General features: G+C 38.6%; 1 protein-coding gene across 3 annotated transcripts in view; it reads left to right on the top strand.

Annotated features, from left to right (window-relative positions):
• The window catches only part of sgcd (sarcoglycan, delta (dystrophin-associated glycoprotein)), a 318,522-nt gene that overhangs the window by 240,366 nt on the left and 58,207 nt on the right, over positions 1-19,949 (top strand). For all 3 annotated transcript variants that reach the window (XM_027273262.1, XM_027273261.1, XM_027273263.1), the window contains 2 exons: positions 9,152-9,239; positions 11,578-11,697. In XM_027273262.1, the coding sequence (XP_027129063.1) occupies positions 9,152-9,239; positions 11,578-11,697 (208 nt within the window). The remainder of the gene's footprint in view (positions 1-9,151; positions 9,240-11,577; positions 11,698-19,949) is intronic.

Genomic DNA, 19,949 nt, shown 5'->3' with positions numbered 1-19,949 from the left:
TCCATCTATTTCCTGCTACACATTTTGTTCAGTTTGTGGTGCCAGCAGAGAAAGCGGAGAAGCCCATGTACCACTCTCCACCCACTACTCCTGGGGGATCCCTGAGTGTTCCCATGTCAGTTAGGATATGTAGTCTGTCCAATCCAGTGTGCTGTAGGTCATTGTGTCACCTCCCCTCCATGGGGAGGCGATTCTTTCAAGCTAAAGGAGCAGTTGTACTCCAAACTTGTCCCTGATGTCCTAGTGGCAGAGCGATAGAGATATCCAGCCAATAAAAGTCCCTTTAGCCATTTGTGCCTGTTCTTATGGCCATTTCAAGATTGCGACCAGTGTGCCCAAAGGGAAATGAAGTCAATGTGGAAGTGCTAAAATCTGTATTTGCGCCGCATATGTTCAGCTTCAAAATGTTGTTTTGGAAACCTATGGGTGATATCACTCAGGCTGTCCATTCTTTATACTGTCATTAGTCATGCCATAAAAATACAATGTCATGGTGTGTCATATCATAAAACATGTAGATTCAACTCATGCCATGCCATCCAAAATAATATATGTATATATCTATAAATATATATCTATCATTACATATGTTATCATTCACATGAGGTTAAGTAAAGAAAAACAATGAACCTGTTGTGACAAGATAAGAGATGTGTCATGAGATGTTTTGTGTCATTTCATGCCGTAACAACAGAAGTAGTGTCATCTAATTTCATGTCTTGTCATGTCAAGACAGGATGATAAGACATCATGACAATCACCATATGGCGAAATCAGTACACCTCTTTAACACCAGGTGGTCTTTGTGGGTAAGCAAAGGTATGCAACAATCCTGTCAGTGTTAGCAACGTAATTTCTCCAGTGTTCTGCACAGAGCCACAACTTCAGCATCGGTTTTCTTTCAGGAAATCTTTGACATTTACTGATTCAAATGCAAATCCTGTCTGAGATCCCCTGGTATGTTCTGTTTACAAAATTAGCATTCTGATGTGCTTCCTGCTGCCCTCATAACAACTACAGGAGGAGTATCCAAGCCTAGAGATGTCAGAGAAACGGAGAGATGGGCACGATAAAGTGATAGGCACTCTCTCCTTCTGTCTCTTGTACTCTGGCTGTAATAACAGCTGTGTGCAGTTAGTGGACGGATGGCTTGATAATGCTAGAGAGCAGCACGCTTTACCTCTGCCGTCTAGGACCTTACACAAGCTGAGAGGGAGCGATGGAGATGAAGATGAGAGAGCAGAGAGGAGCAAATGAGAGTGAAGTAGCAAAAGAAAGCAGAATAAGGATGGAGATGAGGAATGAGAGAGAAGAAGTAGTAATAGAGCAAGGGCCGGGGAGACAGATGGAGGAGGACTGAATTAGAACGAGAGAAATGGGAAAGCCGGCGAGCATGATTTGACAGGCAGCTCTGCGCAGGAGGTGCACAGGCTCAAACAACATCATGCTGCGAACATGTTGTGCTTAAGACACAGTAAAATATTAATGTAAGAATGAAGTCCTGATTTCACCAAGAGCACCAGAAGCATGTATGAATGACCGATGCGGCTATCTAGTTAATAATTTAACTGATTTTGATGGTGCAAGCTAACATCTATCACAAACATTTAAAAAGATACCTATTGAACCATTGAAGAAATCCAGAGTTGGCGCCAGACCAGTATTGCAAGTACAGAAGATTTCTCTCCCCATTATTGTAATAATGGGACGGACAATTGGTAAAATGTAGAATGGAGATGAATATGAAAGTCAGAAGAGAAAAAGGAAAGGGCGAATAGGAAGTAAAAGTTAGGACAAGATAGAAAACATTAGAGCAGAAGAATAAAAGAATAGAAAAGAAGGATAGATGGCTGGTAGTTTAGCAGAAGAGGTGAAAGGAATAGTAATACCAAAGCAAAGGTATTGGGAAAAGGGAATTGGTCGGACCAGGAGAGGATAGATGGACAGATGAAATAAAAATGTGTTGCGGTTATTCCTCTGTTAATATTATTGCAGTCTGCTCTCTATGTATTACTCAGTATTTCCTTTACTGATCGAGTTTTCTCTCCGTTTGTCTTTTGTCTTTTTAGGCCTCAATCTTTCTGAATTTAGCTTAATTTCCAGTGAATTGAGACATTGTTACTTGAATGTTACATAAAACCACTTCCTAACAGGATTCAGACCAGATTCAGAAAGTAACCATGACAATCAAGTGTCATAAATTAGCTTTTATAGCACAGGATGATACAGATCAATCACATCACTTAAGGCTGCTTAATATTTGTATATGAACAAAGTTACAGAGTAGCTACTAAACATTGTGAAGCATTTAGCTGCAAAGGAGACAGATACAGGATTTCCCCTTTGAGGTAATGAAGACCAAAACAATGTTAAAAGGCAATAGAATACTGAAGTTTTTAAGTTGAAAGCTAATATTTTATATCTGCTTGATGTGTATATGAGCATGTTTTTTGTAAAGATCATAAATACTATGTCAGTGTTGCCCCTAAGTTGCATAAAAATGGTTTTGAAAATAGCTCTTTGCATTATTATGATGTAGTTTAGCATTTTGCAGCCCTGACACATGAATATTATACAAACTAAGTATTTTCAGGTAACAACCTTAAACAAGGGAATGTTTGGAATACAATGGAAACATTTAATCACTGTAATATGGTAATTACACATTTTTGAAGGTAGTACACTGAGTAGTGTATAATGTTGCAAAAATGTGAACTTATATTACCTCATTATCATGTTATTTCCCAATCAATGTCACCATATTAATAATTAGCCTTTGTTTTTGCTCCTTAGCATGTTACATATATTTTAGTCTAATGTCATTGTTTTTGCTCCTTAGCATGTTACATATATTTTAGTCTAATGTCATTTAGATAAACCTAATGTTAATACCAAGTTATTTCATTGGTAATTACATATTTAATTGTTATATATAATAATCTATTACCTGTTTTAACTAATTAACTATTACCCCATAATAACAATGTCATAACCAAGCTGTAATGTAAAGTGCTGCCAGATACCTTAATCGCTTAACTTTGACATTTAGCTTGTATTAGCTAGCTTAATGATATTCCTGAAGTATCATTATGGATGATGTGTCTGACATGCTGCCAAAAACCCAATTTTCTGTGAAAATAAATCCTCACACATGAGGATCCGGTAGCAGCAAATATTCAGCTTTTAGTTAAATAAATGAGTTTACATTTTAAATAAGTGAGCAGTCATTCTATTGATTAATCAACTAACCAACTAATCAACTCCAATACCTATGTACTAAGGCTGGACACTAAACTGGAGATCTATGTCTGAGGTTAAATTCAGCCAGTGAGCTGTTTCTTTGTAGTCTGGAGCAGCTCTGCCTCCAACAAAACATTTCTATAACCAACTCCAATTCACATATCTTTCTCGTAGTTTTTCGTCTAACCCCTCTGTTTTCCTCTCTGCTCATTTCTCACTATGTGAGCGGCATCCTGCTGGGAGTAATATGGTCTGTTGCATTAGTAACGAAGAGAAGAGGGAGACGGTGTGGATCAGAGGCACCACACAACAACAAACTAAACGCATGTACTGTACACGTACAGCCCCAAAGGACTCCTGCTGTACTGTCTCTCAGGCATTTTCAAGAGACTGTAGCAGGAGAAAAAACAGTGCAGGGAGCTGGAACGATAAGCTGGCTGCTATGAAACATAACGCACTGTGGGTGTGGTTCTGAAGCTAAAGCCTGGTCCTGTGAAGAAAAACGACATTTTATACATTGTCTCTGCTTACTAGCTGAACATGGACTGCCCCATTTTCCTGACTAATGGATACAAGGACCTGATAGAGGTTGGAGCGAAATAAATAATGCCCCAGGACTCTAATACGGATATCCATGGTTTGCAGAAGTTATGGGAAGTAGTTTCAGTTAAATGTTGAAAAAAATCTCTCGTTTCAGTTCAATTTGATGATTACTAATTGGAAACACTGTTTTGCAGATACATTTTGTATTTTGCATCTTGGCAGAAACATTAATAATGAGGTAAAGTGTAATCCAGAGGGCATTAAAAAGATAGTTTGGGTTATTCAAAGTGTGGTTGTATGGGGTACTGATTCATAGTCTGTGTATTACCTACGGTTAAATAGCGGTCAGCATACAGCCAGTTTGAAAAAGCAGACAGGAGGACCAGGGTAGAAACAAAATATATGTTATCCACCTAAAATATACATACCTAAAAATAAAAAAAAAACAGTATTAGTCAGTATGCTATATTCATTTTCATTGCTTTACCTTGCAGTCTAGTGTTATTATCAATGCTCTTTCCAAAGCCACCAGATTTCATTGAAAAATATAGTCATTTTACCTTGGAAAATACAGTTGTTGAGTTAAGTTTTTTTTTTGTTTGCTTGTGCGCGTGTGTGTCTGTTACTGTGTGTTTTAACATTAGTTGCTGCAGATGGAGGTAGGCACAATTGCTGTTTTTGTACAATAAAGTCTGGTGTCATTGAAAAGAAGGAAATAAGTGCTTCACTTTCCCATTGAAAAGGAATGTCTGGGGCGGTCGGTAGCGTAGTGGGTTAAGCGGCCGCCCCATGTGTGGAGGCTACAGTCCACGCTGCAGCCGAATCCCGCATCGGACGGCCATTTACTGCGTGTCACTTCCCCTGTCTATCTTCAGCTGTACTATCATAAAAGCCCAAAAAAATAATCTTTAAAAAAAAGAAAAGGACTGTCTAACAAGTAAAGTGGTGAAAATATTCTATACTATAGTGTTCACTTAGACTGATATTTATTCATTTTTTAGGTAGCTCAATAGATTTTGTTGCTGCTTCTTTTATAGCAGTACATTGCTTAGCTTCATGCCGGTGCTTATGTCTGCTTCTCCAAACTGGCAAACTTGGGGGTGTGCCGACCACCTTCCACTGTAGGTAATGTTGCTTACAAAGCAGTATATAAAAGTAATTTCAAGTTTCACAGCTCACCGTCATAATGGAAGAGAGGGAGGTCAGAGTAGAACTGCTAATTGGCACTGAAAGGAGCCAGTTGAGGTGGACAAATGAATGGATGGACTGACTGATATTGGTTATTGTGAAGCAGCTTATGTATACTGCACTTTTGACAGATTAGTCATGTTTTTCATGTTCTCCATCTTTTGTGTGTTATTGATTTCACCACAGCTGCAGGTCATGAGAGCTGATGAGTTAGCAGTGACTCCTCCTCAGCACACTGAGGCACAACTGCATTCAACTCAAAGCCTCTATACACTGTTTGATTTTTGACCATTGCTGGCAAAGGTTGACAATTCCAAGAGAATTGTATTGAAATCTTTTGTTGGGCCCAAAAAGGTGGTTTGAGATCACACTTCACAGAAGTTCATTGGCCAAAGTATAGAAGTAGACGCCACTTTGGGTGGATTGTAAGTTTAAGTTTCATTTTCTCCTTCATGTAAGGAGATGGCGAAATAAGGGTCAGCAACTACACAGCCAGACATCATACAAGTGCAATAAAGCAGCCATCTAATATTACTTACATGTACTAGTCCAACAGCAAGAAGCTCAACTCTAAAAGGTCTTTCAACCTTTTAAAGGCTCTCACTAGCAACAAGGTCAATCCAGGATTTACTCTAGTGGCCTCTTGTTCGGTCATTATCCTTTCCTCTTCTTAGCTTCCTCCATAAACAACATCCTCTTTGGTCTCTTCACCAGTAACTATGTCCATAAAAGCTGCTGTGTCTGGATAAATTGGCTGTTGTCCCAGCTCCGGGTCTGACATGACACCAGGTCTCTGGGCAGGAAAACCTCCTCTTCCTGGTTGTCCAACAAAAACCTGCAGTACAAACACTAACACTCCCCTGGTGCTTTGAGCTCACAGTCCGGGTAGCCAGGCTAAAAAAAATGAGCTATAGTTAGCAGCAGTTTACTTTACTGTCCATCAGGAAACGCTGTAAATCATGAAAGTTACATCAGAGGGAAATTTGATGCAGTTTCACCAAAATCAGTGCAAGTGTTGCATACCTTTTTTGAGCTATTATACCTGGAGTACAATGTTACATAGTACAAGGACAGGTGTACGGACAACAGAGACACCATTGGCCCAATTACAAGTCAGTGTAGCACCAAAATGATTTAAAATGAAATGAAATGTTTCACTTTTGTTTCAAGACAAGTAAAAAAACCTGTCAGTTCTTCTGTTTTGTTTTGTTTTTTGTCTTGTGTTGTGTGTACAGGCAGCTTTTCAGTCCCTGTACAGTTGCACTCCCTTTTTTTGATTTCTGGCCTTGAAGTACAGTTTGTCAGAAAGCTGTTTTAAGGAAGTTTTAGTTGGATCCCAATTGGTGGCTTTTAACAACTACAGTATGTTACTCAAGAGCACTTCCATAAACTGTTTGTGCACTGGTACTGACAGAGTGTGCTTGACCATAAATGTGGGTAAAACCAAAGAGCTTCTCTTATCGAGCAACAAGGTTTGACTTGGACAACTGTGGTGGAGAGCCACTTTAACCTGACACAAAAGATTTTTTTTGAATTCCATGCAGGGATCATTTTGACAATGGTGTTTGGGCATGCTGGTTTAATTTCTTTAATATTTAAAAATGACAAATTGTTACCGCGGCACTTAACATTAACAGGCATTAACAGAATTTTAAAATCACGCTAGTTTTAGTCACACACAGACTTCAACTGGTTACTTGAAAGACGGAGTGAACTTGTCGAACTTGATGTGCTCAAATTAATATGAGCCTAATGATTTAATGTAATTATCAACACAGTAGCGTCTCCGTCTACTTCTTAACTATTTCAAACTTTGATTTTAGTTTAACATTGAGTTCCCATCACATTGTTATTTTAATAACTTCTTATGTCCATATCATACATTTTGGTGTATTTACTGTGAGAACTTCAATAAGTTTGGCAAGAGCCATAATGTTATCAGTAATATACACACAAGGCATATCCCCTCCGTGGCTGCGAGCACAGCACAATGGTCAGGCCGTTATCTCTAATTAAGAAGTTGACTGAGGCATGAAGATTACTCGGGCACAGAAAGAGCAGAGTGTCCGACGTGATCAGCATTACAGAGGTGCAGGGCACTCTGGGACATAAAAGTTATCAAACGGAGCAGAAGGCTGAAGTCTATGCGCTTGGACAGTTCTGGTTTGTGTGTGTTTGAGTGTGAAGTTAGACATTTGTATTCATGTTTCTGCGTGTGGTTGTGCTTTTGTACCTTTTTTTTCACAGTATTACAGCTGGCTCAGCTTATAAAAGGCCAGCCTACACGTCTGCACAGGTGCGTGCCAGTCAGGTGATCTGTCTCAAGTTGCTGACAGGAAACACAGTTAGAACCATAAAAGACAACCAAGATTAAAGGTCTTGCAGCTCTGTGAGCCGGTTAGCACAGTAGCTCTTTGAGCAAAATAAGATAAGGCCTTTCAAGGAAATTTGTTGCCTCTGTCTGTACATAGCCTCACATAAATACATAGATGCATTATACACCACAACATAACCACAAGAAAGAAATCGGACATTGGATTACATATACACCTGACAGTTACTAAGCTATTTTGTTGAGCGATGCTATGGAAGAGGGGCCAAAACTTGTGCAATAGCATGCCTGTTTCCAGGCCAGTGATCTCTATCTACGACTGGATGGGTGCACTATGAAGAATGGGTTGAAGGTTGGCTGGGGTCATGTGCTATACTATGTGCTCTGCATGTAATGGCTATGCAGTTGAGTTTGTGTCTATTGGACGCAGTTACCATGTTGAAAAAACACAGAGACTAATAGAGGAGACTGGGTCGGATTATACTTTATAGAGATGCAACAGAGAGACTTTGTTAGCAGCGTTTGTGGAGGTCAGTGGTCCAAGATGTTTGAATTACTCCATCACACAAACAGTTTCATATTGATGCATGTGGGGTTGTGGATTAAGTGAAGTTCTTTAGTATTAGCTGTTAGGATCTGACTTCAGCATGCTAAAGATAATGGTTTAACCAAGTCCACCTCATATGACTTCAGGTTTATTTTTTCTTTTCTGACAGTGTCAAATTTACCACCTTTTAATATACTTCCATATTGCCCCCTATTAAGGACAAAAAACCCTGTAAAATCATGGTTTTATACCTCTTCATGAAGACACCTTGAAAGTGAGGACATTCTTGAGCCGAAGGGTATTTGATACTGCTCCCTCCTAAAAACCACAGCATTAGTCATTTGTCAGAAAAACCTTTTAAATGTTTAACAAACAACCCTTTTCCGGTCTTTCCGGTCATGAATTTAATCTGTAAGTAGCAAAGTCAGAGCAACTATCTCAAAATGCCTGAGAGAGAGAAGTCGGGTCAGACGGTGGGCCAACCTGCATTTCAGCATCATCTGACAACATTAGGTGTTTTTCGACCTTGATGGTCGAAAAGACGAATAATTTCCCAACAGTAACCATGACCATGATTTTTCTAGAACCATAACTTTGTCATTTTGTCTTTTTTGCCTAACCTAATAATTGTACCACTACAGTATGTGGACTAGCTGGGAAGTCAGCATACAGGTTTTTGTAACATATACTTGTGATAGTCTATTCAGGGATTTGTAAGTGTATTATGCGAATGATGGTCTTCACAAGTATAGTTCAAGAACTAATTCAGTCAGTGGTGTCCCACGAGAGTCCATATCTGTTGTTTCTTTTTTTAGCCAGTGATTTTTTTGCCCTACTTTTTTGTCACTACTCCTCTTTTTAAAAAAGTATATTAATAGTGGAATACCAATTTATGGATGCTGCAATATTCCAGAGCTCAGCTTAAAATGTATTTGAGAAACATGTTGTTATGGATATGCTGCTAATAACTTCTCTAATCCAGTGACTTTTATAATTTCTGTTTCTTTACAATCTACCTTTGTGGTTCCCACTCTGTGTTATTGTACACGTTTTTCTCCCTCTACCTTTCTACACTCAGATTTTGATTGTATTTCATTTGCCAAAAAAGAAAAAAAAAACACAATAAAAGTAAAAATGACTTTAATTCATATCGTTACTTGTTTTTTTTAGATTTTCTATAAATATTGTGACAATATTGTTATCATGAATTATTTCAGCCTGGAAAATCATTTAGTGAAAATATCAGCCATATAACCGATGCACTACAAACAAATCAAATAACCATGTCCATTTCTTCGCAGGGCCGCCCGCTGTTCCTGCAATCGTCCAGAAACGTGTCGGTCAATATCGTCAACAGCAACAACCAGCTTCTCACGCAACTTGTAACAGGTAAGATTCAGTTGGAGCAGCTTTCATGTAGTTTACTGATGTTTTCTTTTGATATGATGCATCGTTTCGTTTTTCAAAAAATATCAAACCTGACATCACTGACGACATCAGCTGCAACAGATGCACGACATGTAACATTTTTAGATGTCCCACTAGTCATTGAAGAGAGTTTTTCCTTTTATGTTCTCCTTGGGTAAATGTCACATTTTATACAGATTTTTTTAGATGCTTTATTGCCATTCAGAACATATAATCTTTTAAGTATGAGATTAAGGCTTTGTAGAGTTATTGCATTCATTGTTTATGATTGTCCCTTTACAGATTGACTTCATTTGAGGCCATTTCACAATTTTACATGTGTTTTGGGACACTCCTTCTTTACATTCAACCATCCTCCGCCTGTCACACTCTAATAGAGTTGGCAGTCTTCTGTGAATGGAAATCACTTTGTGTAAACATGCACAGGAAGTGTCTCTCACATTAGAAAGTGTGCTGACATTTGCCTTCTGGGTCTAAGGAGGAGTAAGACGAAGTCTGCTCCGATATTTCTCTTGGAAGACTAAGCGACGTTCGTGTACTGGAAGGAACTTCACATCCCAGATGGAGAGTGACAGAATCAATTGCGCAAGTGTCAATCAGGCACCCCCCCACCCCCCACCCCACCCAACCCCAGACGCCGTGTGTTTTCTGCCGCTGTATGAGACAAAGCAATTTGAGTTAGAGGGAGTTGTCTACATTTTCTATTTATTGTTTGTCATGACACCAGTCATACTTTTGGCAGTTTCACACTATTTTCTCAAGTTTCCTGCTGACTTTCAGTAAAATGGGTTTTTTTACACCCGTGTCCTGGTGGAAACCTCTTTCACCAACAGGTCACATCTGGAGAAAATTGTCTCCAAACATTTCATCATGAATTATTCTTGTTGTTGTTGTTGTTCTGTTCTTTTCAAAGTTTTTTGTTGCAGACACCCTTTTAGATGTGATCAGACTTGAATTTTTGACTTTGATAGTTTCAAGAGGTGAAATCAAACATTCACAGTGCTGATGTTTCCAAAGCAGCATGCAGTTTTGTCAGAGCTAAACCTGCATATCCTGCTTTAAACCAGCTGTCGAGACTGTTGCTGTAGGTGGATGGACACAGTGTCGTGTTACGTTGTATAAAATGATACATTTTGAATGTTTTCTTTTAAACATCTGCATTGTGTCATCACACAACACTAAGAAATCTTTGACAAAGGGTAAATCCTGAACCTTAAAGCTGATTTTCATATTTAAAGGAAAACACATGATCACTGCAGTGAGGAATAAACCACCTAAAACATAAAACAGCCACCCAACCAAGCAAATTTGAACGGTGGCAAAGTTTGCATGGATTACATAGATGTAATTGGTAGTATTTGTATCATCATAACTGTCATTTCCCCCAAAAACATGTAGAAATGATTAAAAGCACATCATCTTCTTGTTGCTAGAGATACAAGACCCACAAACTCTACAAGCAAGTAACAGAAGCTGTTTGTTGTATTTAGCCATATTTTGGCAAAAATATCTGTTAATATTAGTGCTCTTGTAGTGTAGGGGCTGACATCTGTCAATATTTCTATTTTAACAATATGTCAAATGTTTATTTGTGAAATGAAAAAAGGGGATGCTTGTAGTGATGAACCCATAGAGAATTATCACTCTCCTTCACCTCTTTAGCGTCTTTCAGCTGCTTTGGCTTTCGGCCCCCAGTTTCACTGTTTTGTTTGTTATCGTTGTTTCCAACAATTTTCAGTGGAGAAGCTTTAATAAATGTACTGGCTTGTAGCTAAAAGGAGAGTAACTACTGGACTAGCATTTCTCAGGCAGCCAGAAATACAACTCCAAATGGTGATCAAATGTTGTTCTGTGTCTGCTGGATGTGTAAATAGTCTACTGTTTCCTAACAAGTTGGTGGCAAAAAGAAAAACACCATAAAGTATAGAATTAGTTGTTTTTCTGACCAAATATTGATGTCATTCTGCACTATAGTACAATACAGATCACACCTGTCAGATCAATGTCATGTGACTTTGTCTAAATATCCTTAAAGTTTGAACCGTTTATTCAGGTAACAATTTCTGTTATGGTCATCTTTGGCTTCAATGCCAGGTAAAACACAACATGTGGTTGTTTAATATTAAGCAGTGTAATGAATTTAAACCAAATTTATAAGCAGTATGATGGTGTTTGGTTCTAATGTAAAGATGGAGTAATAATTATTTTGTTTACATCAGAAAAGCCTGCAGGACAGTAAGTACTCAGCTCCAGTCGCTCCTCTTTGATGTCTCCTCTCTTTGTGTGTGTTCGGTTTTAGGATCCAATGGATTTAAAGCGCGAGGCAAGATGTTTGAAGTCAAATCCACCTCTGGGAAGCTCCTCTTCTCCGCCGATGAGCAGGAGGTGGTGGTGGGTGCTGAGAGGCTCCGAGTGATGGGTGAGTGACCAGCTGACATGCACAGAAACTGGTTGGCTGTCGGGAATCAAAGTGTGTAAAAGCGGTAACAAACTACTGATGTTGGTTATGTGATGCATATTTCTATTTGTAGGTGTTTGTTTTTTTTTGTATTTATTGTATTTATTTGTATTCTCCGAGCTCTCAGTATATAGTTGGTGTGTCAACATGATTTTAAATATGTTTCTTATGGGAAGAATATTTAATTTTCGACCACCTGGAAATGGTCATTTCACCTACAATATGCCTTCTGGAAATGTATATGTAAACACACACATTTCCTTTCTGTAATAGAGCTACAATGAATGCAAAGTAGAATAATGTAATGCCTTTATTAGCATCACAAGCAGTTAGTAATGACGGGAGCAGGGCTCAGATCTGTGCTGGTGGTACTCGTGTATGAGAGGAGTACGATAACGGCTAACAAGAGAGGATGAGGAAGATTTTAAGGCTTTTTTTGTTGTTGATATAAAAAGCTTGGTGAAGAGACTGATGCTGGAGAACTCATATTTGCCAACAGGGCTCGGGGGAGTGTTGACGGTGGAGGTGCCATGTTGTCCGTACACAAATGAGTTTTGTGCTCATGACAGGAGATAAGAAGTGACAGAGCTGTTCCGACTGCGGCGGCCAGTCAGCTTCTCATCGACGCCACTGCGACAGATGATTTCCTGTGAGAGCAGAGGAGCGTATAGCCGGGGATAGGCGAAGGCAAAATTAGTTCACAAAACATGAATACAAGAGTAAACAAAGTATCTGCATACGCTGAAGGTTGCAACACGGATCATCCTGTATATTCACAGAAAAGCGTATAGTCCACCCACGTGGATGTGGACTTTAGTCCACTTCTAAAGTAAGACTGCTGCGTGAACCCAGATGTGAAGCTCATTTTTAGGTTACGTTTTTGGACTTGACTGCCCAACATACTTGGCATTCAAGTGTTTTACATCGTGACAATGTTGTGGTTAGGTCATAGCAACAGCTCTGTTCCCTTTTTGAAGGAATTGTGGGTGATTCGGTGTTTCCTGCGTCGATACATGGGCAGACATCACATCTGGAGTTGTAAATACAGCATTAGTGGATTGCTCACTTGCAAAGTATCTATGCAAAGGGATGTTTGTGAAGACGGAAGAGACGCAGATGAAAAAAATTTCAAGATCAGAGTGACAAATTTGTGCTGCATGAATTCACTTGCGTGTCTCGGTTTCTGCCTCTTAAAGGAAGTCTTTCCTGTTGCCAAGTGCTTGCTCATGGTGTGAATTCTTGAGTCTCTGTAAGTAATATTATAGAGAGTACAGTCTAGATCTATATGGAATGTGTCATGAGATGGCTTCTGTTATGATGTGATGCTATATAAACTGATCACTATTGATCCCACATGAGGGAAATTCACTTACAGCAGCTCACAATACACAAGTTGGATAAGAAAAATGCTTGAATGAAAAAAAGATATACTAGGAATAGAAATATTAAAATGAAATAGAAGAGTTATATATACATTTTATTTCCTTTTTTTTAATATTCTGCATCATTGCGCTCCAGCTCTTCATTGAGATGTTTATATTAAAGTAATATTCAAAATACTTTATCAAATACAAAATCTACTAGATTTTCTGTGCAGCGTGACTTTGTCATAACTGACCCACCAGTAATACTAAGCTTTGGAAATGTTTTGAACTATCAAAAATGTTACTATTATTATTATTATATTATTAATTTTCATTACACGATAATCACATTAACAATATTATGATATATATCTAGGGAATTAAAAATACATTTTAATGCTATATATTTCTTTGATTAATATCTGTAACTTTCATTGTGTGTTTTGTCTATTTTCTTACACATTAATTACACTCAGAGCTGTGTAGGTGTAGCGAGGCAGAGAGAGATTAACCATGAATGTACAAAAGACTAATAACACTGAGTGTGAACCAGCATTGCGGAACACACAAATTGTTTCAGAAGTGATGGATTTTTTTACACAATATTATCATATTTGTATTATTACCATGATCTCACTCCTCCTTTTTTGTACTCGTACAAAAGTAAGTTAGTATGTTGTGACTTCAGATATGATAGCAGCCCGCGATGACAAGATGCCCCTTAAACAACATTTTACTTTATCTGCATTGATTTATCATTCAAATAATTGCTGGAATTCAGCCAGTAGAATGACTATGAGTATAAATGTATATGTATATATGTGTGTGAGTATGCTGTATATGTAAGTATGGCTGCAACAAGAGACCACTATCAGAAAGTTAGACTAAAAAGTATGATACCATGGGGAATATGAACATGGAATATATTTCTCTTCTTCTCCACTTGATGCAGAGAGCAGTCTTTCTAAACATGAGAAATATGCTAAAATACTTTTTTAAACTGCATTATTTAGGTTTAAATAAATCAGCTGCCCACACTGCACAAGGACAGATTACAGATTTAATCACTCATTTCTTATATTTTGTACAATTACTCATACAGCAGGATAATTAGGAAGGAACTAAAATAACCTGCAGTGGGGCTAATTAAGATATCAGAAATCTCAGAATGTTAAACATCAGCAGGCTAAAACAATTTGTGATGTTAGATTTTAGAGTTAATCTCCTTTTCAGTTTATTTTCTTACATCTTAATTTAATTCCTTCACCACTTCTTAATTTCTTCCTTCCTTTGACTTAAAAACATCTTTTCTTTCTCTTCTTCCTGTTTCCTCATTCACCATCATAGTTCCATCTGCCATCATTCACCCTCCCTCATCCATCCATCCACCCACCCGCCCAATCAATCCATCCATTCAGTCTCATTAATAGATAAACTGATATTTGAAGTTCCTCCCTCTTGACTGGGCTGCACATTGCTCCCATGGGTGTGTTATCTCCCTCTTTCTCACTTTGTGACGCACACCTTTCAGAGCTCTCTGTGTGAGCAATTACTCTTCATCCTCATCTACATTCATTTACATCCTTTCCAGCCTCACTGAGTCAGAGTTCATTAATGTCACCCACCCCAGCAAAGTGCTCTTCTTAACAGAGGGAGACACAGATGGAGGGCGGAGAGGGAGGGACGAGTAAGGACAGGTAGTGTTGTTGAGTTGTTTAATAGAAGGGAGTTGTTTTCTGACGCAGTATTGATTTCAAAACAAATTATGTACTAATTAAATAACTTATTTATTCCTTATTATAATTGACTATTATTTCAAAAGCTAAAGTCAAACCTACCTGATGCTGCCTATTTAAACTGAGCATTGAACTTCCACTAATCCTGGCATCAGTAAACACAACAAGCTTATGTTTAATGAACCCACTGCTGTGATCGCTGCTGCGTGACACATTGCACTGTGGGTTGTCTTTGATTTCCATTTTTTTTTTAAAGTGTTTGAGAAGATGTCTTGGAAGTCTGAGCAGACAAAAATAAGCAGTTGCCAAATTTGGATGAAACTTAACAGGAATAAACAAGAGTTTTTTACAGCAGACAACAGTTATATATTTTAATCAATTGTTATAACTAACTAAAGTAAACTATCAGATTAGAGTGGAGCTACAGGGAATATGGTCTTGACATGTAAATTATATTATTCACATAGCAGCCATTTTCTACTGACGTCACACTTGAGTGGAAGTTTGAATGTCATATCGCTGTGTTAGGTTGCAAGTCATATAAACATAGGGTACCTCAATCTTTCTCGTTTTCATTTCACCGCTTCAAGAAACTGAGATACAGTCAATAGTGAAAATCTGGAGGGTCATTGGGACATATTTCAAAGTAAAACAACATATTTGAAAACCCATTAGCTACCGTTAGACAACAGCTGACATTCAATCGCTTTGTAGCTACCATTACTTGTATCTTAACCAGTTTGGTTAGTAGATCTCCTTTTTTTAAAATATGACACTGTAGGTACCCCTCTAGCAAAATGTATCTGCCATCAAAGTCACGTGACGTAGTGAGAGCGAGAAAATCAGCATCTGGAGGATGTTGGGGTAATGGATGGGTCAAACAAACCCAGGAGACCTCTTTGTTTCCTGTGTGAAATCCAAGTGAATATTTACTTCTTTAAAGTTACTAAGACAAGTTGACTTACATAATGTACTTAAATTATGTAGGGTACATAACGTAAGTAATCTTTTCCTAAACCTAAGGAAACAGCGTTTTGCCTAAACTTAACCAAAGTGTGACCATTTTACAACTTTAATCACACAAGCTTCATTTTGAAAGTGTAATGAGACCTAACAGACAGTCTAACATACCTACAGTGTCATATTTTGTAATGGAGAGGAACTGCCCAAGTATATACTATATTTGAGTGAGAATCTGAAACGTGTTTGTCTGTTCCAACTCTTCTTGTAATTAATGCAATCCAAGAGCTAATCATACGAATCATGCAGACAGGTTGTGCTCTCTGGAGACAGTCAGTATTGAATTCAGTCTTTCACAGCACTTCAGTCAGTTGTGGTGACAACACTAAAAAGCCATTGGGAGCAGGTGTAGGAAGAGAGTCGGAGCAGAGACACAGAGGGAGAGAGCGCCAATGATTCGCCAATTACTCCATTTATCTCCACAGCCATTTGATAAGGCTGCTCAGGGCTGCAAGGCTAATCAAACACCTTGGCAACCATTGCCTCAGCAGAGAGAGGCAGTCCCCTTGAGTTCCCAAAAGGCTTCTTCTGTTGTACTCAAAGTTTCTGTGCATGGCACATGAGTGTGTATTCATGTCCCTGATTATTTTATTATAATGTTTCTGCATGTGTCTGTGAACCTCCATGTATTGTGGCATCTCTGAATAGCTGCTGCACGTCTTTAGTTGAATATAGTAATGTGAATACAGACTCACAAAAGGGAGAACAGTCGTAGACACCCATTAATTCAAATGTATTGGGCATTTGAAAGGTACATTATAGTGTAGATTATAACCTATCGCAATCCTGACAATTGTGGACAATATTGGACATTTCTGTGTGAATGTGAATGTGCAGTTTAATGCTGTCTGCGCTGCATTTTCCAGACAAGCGTTCCCCCGTGGCGTGTGAATAATGACTGTTGTCTCTCAGAGGGAATGGTGAAAATAGCACATTGCAGCACCACCAAACCACTTAGGGAGGAGGTTCGGAAAGGTGTTTTTGACATTGGAGGTGACACTTTGCATCATGTCTCCTCCCAATGGTCAAAGTTGTCTTTTAATCAGGACAGCCATCTTTCTCACACGGACAGTGACAAGCAACTTAGTTTGTTATGTATTTATGTAATTCTCTTACAGTAACATGAAATATTTTACTCTAAGTACCAAAGATTTAGTATATGTTCCCAGTACAAGTGTAAACCTACCATGATGTCATCCATTGGTTTGTGGATAATTGTTCTGAAGCCCACGTTGGCAGTAAGACAGTGCAGAGACAGGAGTTTCGTGATGAGACAGATATTTTTATTTGTTGTTAACAAGTGTAAATCCATTGTTTGAAGACAATCGTTTGGAGCCGGGAGTTTGGCATTATGGCCATCGCCATCTTGGTTATCTGAAGACAGAAGTGACGTGCTTGGACCACAGCGTTGAGCTGACATACTGCTAGTTAGGCTACGCTTGGTTTTGACATTGTTTTCATACAGGAACTCTCGTATTACAGCTAAATGCTAACAGAATTATGTTCCTGAAAACATTTGAGAGAAATCAGTGACCGAATATTGACTCATATTTCATCAGTACTGCCTAGTTTGACAGTTTCATCTGAGTTTCATGAGCTTTTACAAAATGACCATCATGCTGTATGGAAGAAGACTTGAAAATTAAGACTATTAAGACCAACACCTCAATTTGTTGACAAAAAAAGGAAACCTTTTCACCCAGATAATAATAAGAGTCATTTCCCCATGAGACTCAATACAATCTGACCTTTTTGTTGCAGCCAATAGAGGTGGCCCCTGCTGGCCAGTAGAAATAATGCAAGTTTAGGACATTTCCGCATTGGCTTCACTTCTCAAACGCTGAAGCTCTGTCCTCATATAAATGGCCAAAGAGTGTTGAATTGCATGCTATGTGCATGCATTTACAGGCAAGGTAACAACAGTTGTCAAAGTGCCGATCCGACCTGAAGAAGAGCTGCTGTCTGTTCTCTCATCCCTTTGACGTATGACAGGACTGTAGAGGCTTATAAAGCTGCCACATGTCATTACCAAGCCCATCCTTCCTTCCCTACCAATAAAATACTTAATTATACCCTGCATATAACTTTAATTGGCCCAACTGAGGTCATTGGAAATCCATGATACTGCTATCATTGGCTTCATTACAGCTATTTACAGTCAAGTCAGACTCACTGACTGGCTCCCAGCAGACAGACCATAAATGAGAACACAAACATGGGGAATATGATGATAGGCTGGGTCAAATTATAGTTAAAATACTTTTTTTTTATGTTTCAGCCCACTTTGGCTGCAGATAAGTTTGTTACATGGGAGAATGTGTAAGAGCAGATAATCACAGAACTGCCACATTCAATTTGGTCTCATTTTTAATGGGTTGCTCAGAGGCATATGTTTAAAAAAAAGCCATTCTTAAAGACTCGAAGGCATCATCTCCTCCTTGTTTTCAGATATAGTGCAACTGATTGATGTTTCAGTGACATGTCAGTCCACATGAGTTAAACAGGGCCATAGGCAGGATTTTAGACATACTGAGGACAGAAGGCCAATTTATCTTCCTTTTTTTTTTACTAGCCACCAGCAAAACAACATAGAATTTCTAGGTTATTACAAACCATAGAAATGGTGATAGCGATGTGATATTTTATTCATGAATGTAACTGTTCAGTCACATTTTCTGTACAGGATAGATGAATGTAGACAACACACCATTTCAATTTGTAAATTCCAATCACGTATTAAACTGAATATGTTTGTTCTGGACAAAGCAAGACATATGAGGACTCCATCTTGGGCTTACATTTTTAACCATTTCCTGACATTTTATGGACCAAACAAATAATTGAGTAATTGAGCCTTTCACTGTGGAGTTTGTATGTTTTCCCTGTGTCTGTATGGGTTCTCTCTGGATACTCTGGCTTCCTCCCACAGTCCAAAGACATGCACTTAATAGGTTATGGATGACTCTAAATTGCCCATAGGTGTAAATGGTTGTTTGTCTCTATGTGCCCTATGATGAACTGCCAACTTGCCCAGGGTGTACCCTGCCTCTTGCCCTTAGTCAGCTGGGATAGACTCCAGCCCTGCTGCCACCCTGATGAGAATAAGCAGTTGCAGATAATGGATGGATGGATGAATCTGCAATCACAGCTGCATGCCTAGTCAACCATAACTTTGGCAGCATATGGATTATGGATGGATGGAAGACACTCTCAAGTTTTAATAACCTATGAAAACAAATAAAACCAAATAAATGCAAGTAAATACTTTTTAGAGCCGTCTCTCTAGAATCCTGAGGTGATTTTATTAAAAACGTGAAATCTTTTATGAGGAATAGGATCCAAACACTCATTATTTTATACCTCTGTCAAGTCCTATCGCTGTGGGTGAAATGAAAACCTGAAAGGCAGCAGCCTGCTACTGTAGCTATAGTGAGTTTTGTAAGTCACTGGGTCAGCTGATATTCCCTCCACATATTTTCCTGGGAGCTGCAGCCGTTCAGACCAGCCTCGAAATCAAACTCCAGTTCCAAAATAAGCACTGCTCACTCATGCGAGTGTGTTCATGCTGTTTTCTCCCTCAGAGCCTAGGAGGAAACTGCAGCGCAGCCAACTGTACTGATAAATACAGTATAAAGCTTATAGCAAAGAGTGGACAAGGCCAGATGTATTTAAACTTTAACAGGCAGAGAGTCCAGAGGGAGAAACACAGGAGTCACCTTGGTGCTCAGGATCAGAGCCATGTTAACATCTCCGCTTTGCAGAGCAGGTGGTGACTTATACAACAAGGAATGTTTTTTTTAAATGAACATAACCTGGACTGATGTGGATACTTATTCAGCTGTGTGAGAATACATCTGAGAGTCTAAGCGTTTCTTCTCTGTTTTGGCTCTCCATTACATTTTACTCTTTTTTTGTTTTTTTTTATCATCCATAAATGTTTTTCATATATGGAAAAAGATGAAAAATATCTCACTGTAATGTGAATGAGGGAAGCTTTTACAAAATGACACATGTCTGTTGGGTGCAGTGTAGCAGAAATATTAAAACTCTGACAGCTCATTTTGAATGTTAACATGTTAATAACCAATCACAC

The sequence above is a fragment of the Larimichthys crocea genome, chromosome XXII (assembly GCF_000972845.2).
Source record: "Larimichthys crocea isolate SSNF chromosome XXII, L_crocea_2.0, whole genome shotgun sequence".
NCBI lineage: Eukaryota > Metazoa > Chordata > Actinopteri > Sciaenidae > Larimichthys > Larimichthys crocea.
The sequence above is the reverse complement of the archived record's forward strand: the minus strand, read 5'-3'. Positions and strand labels throughout refer to the sequence as shown.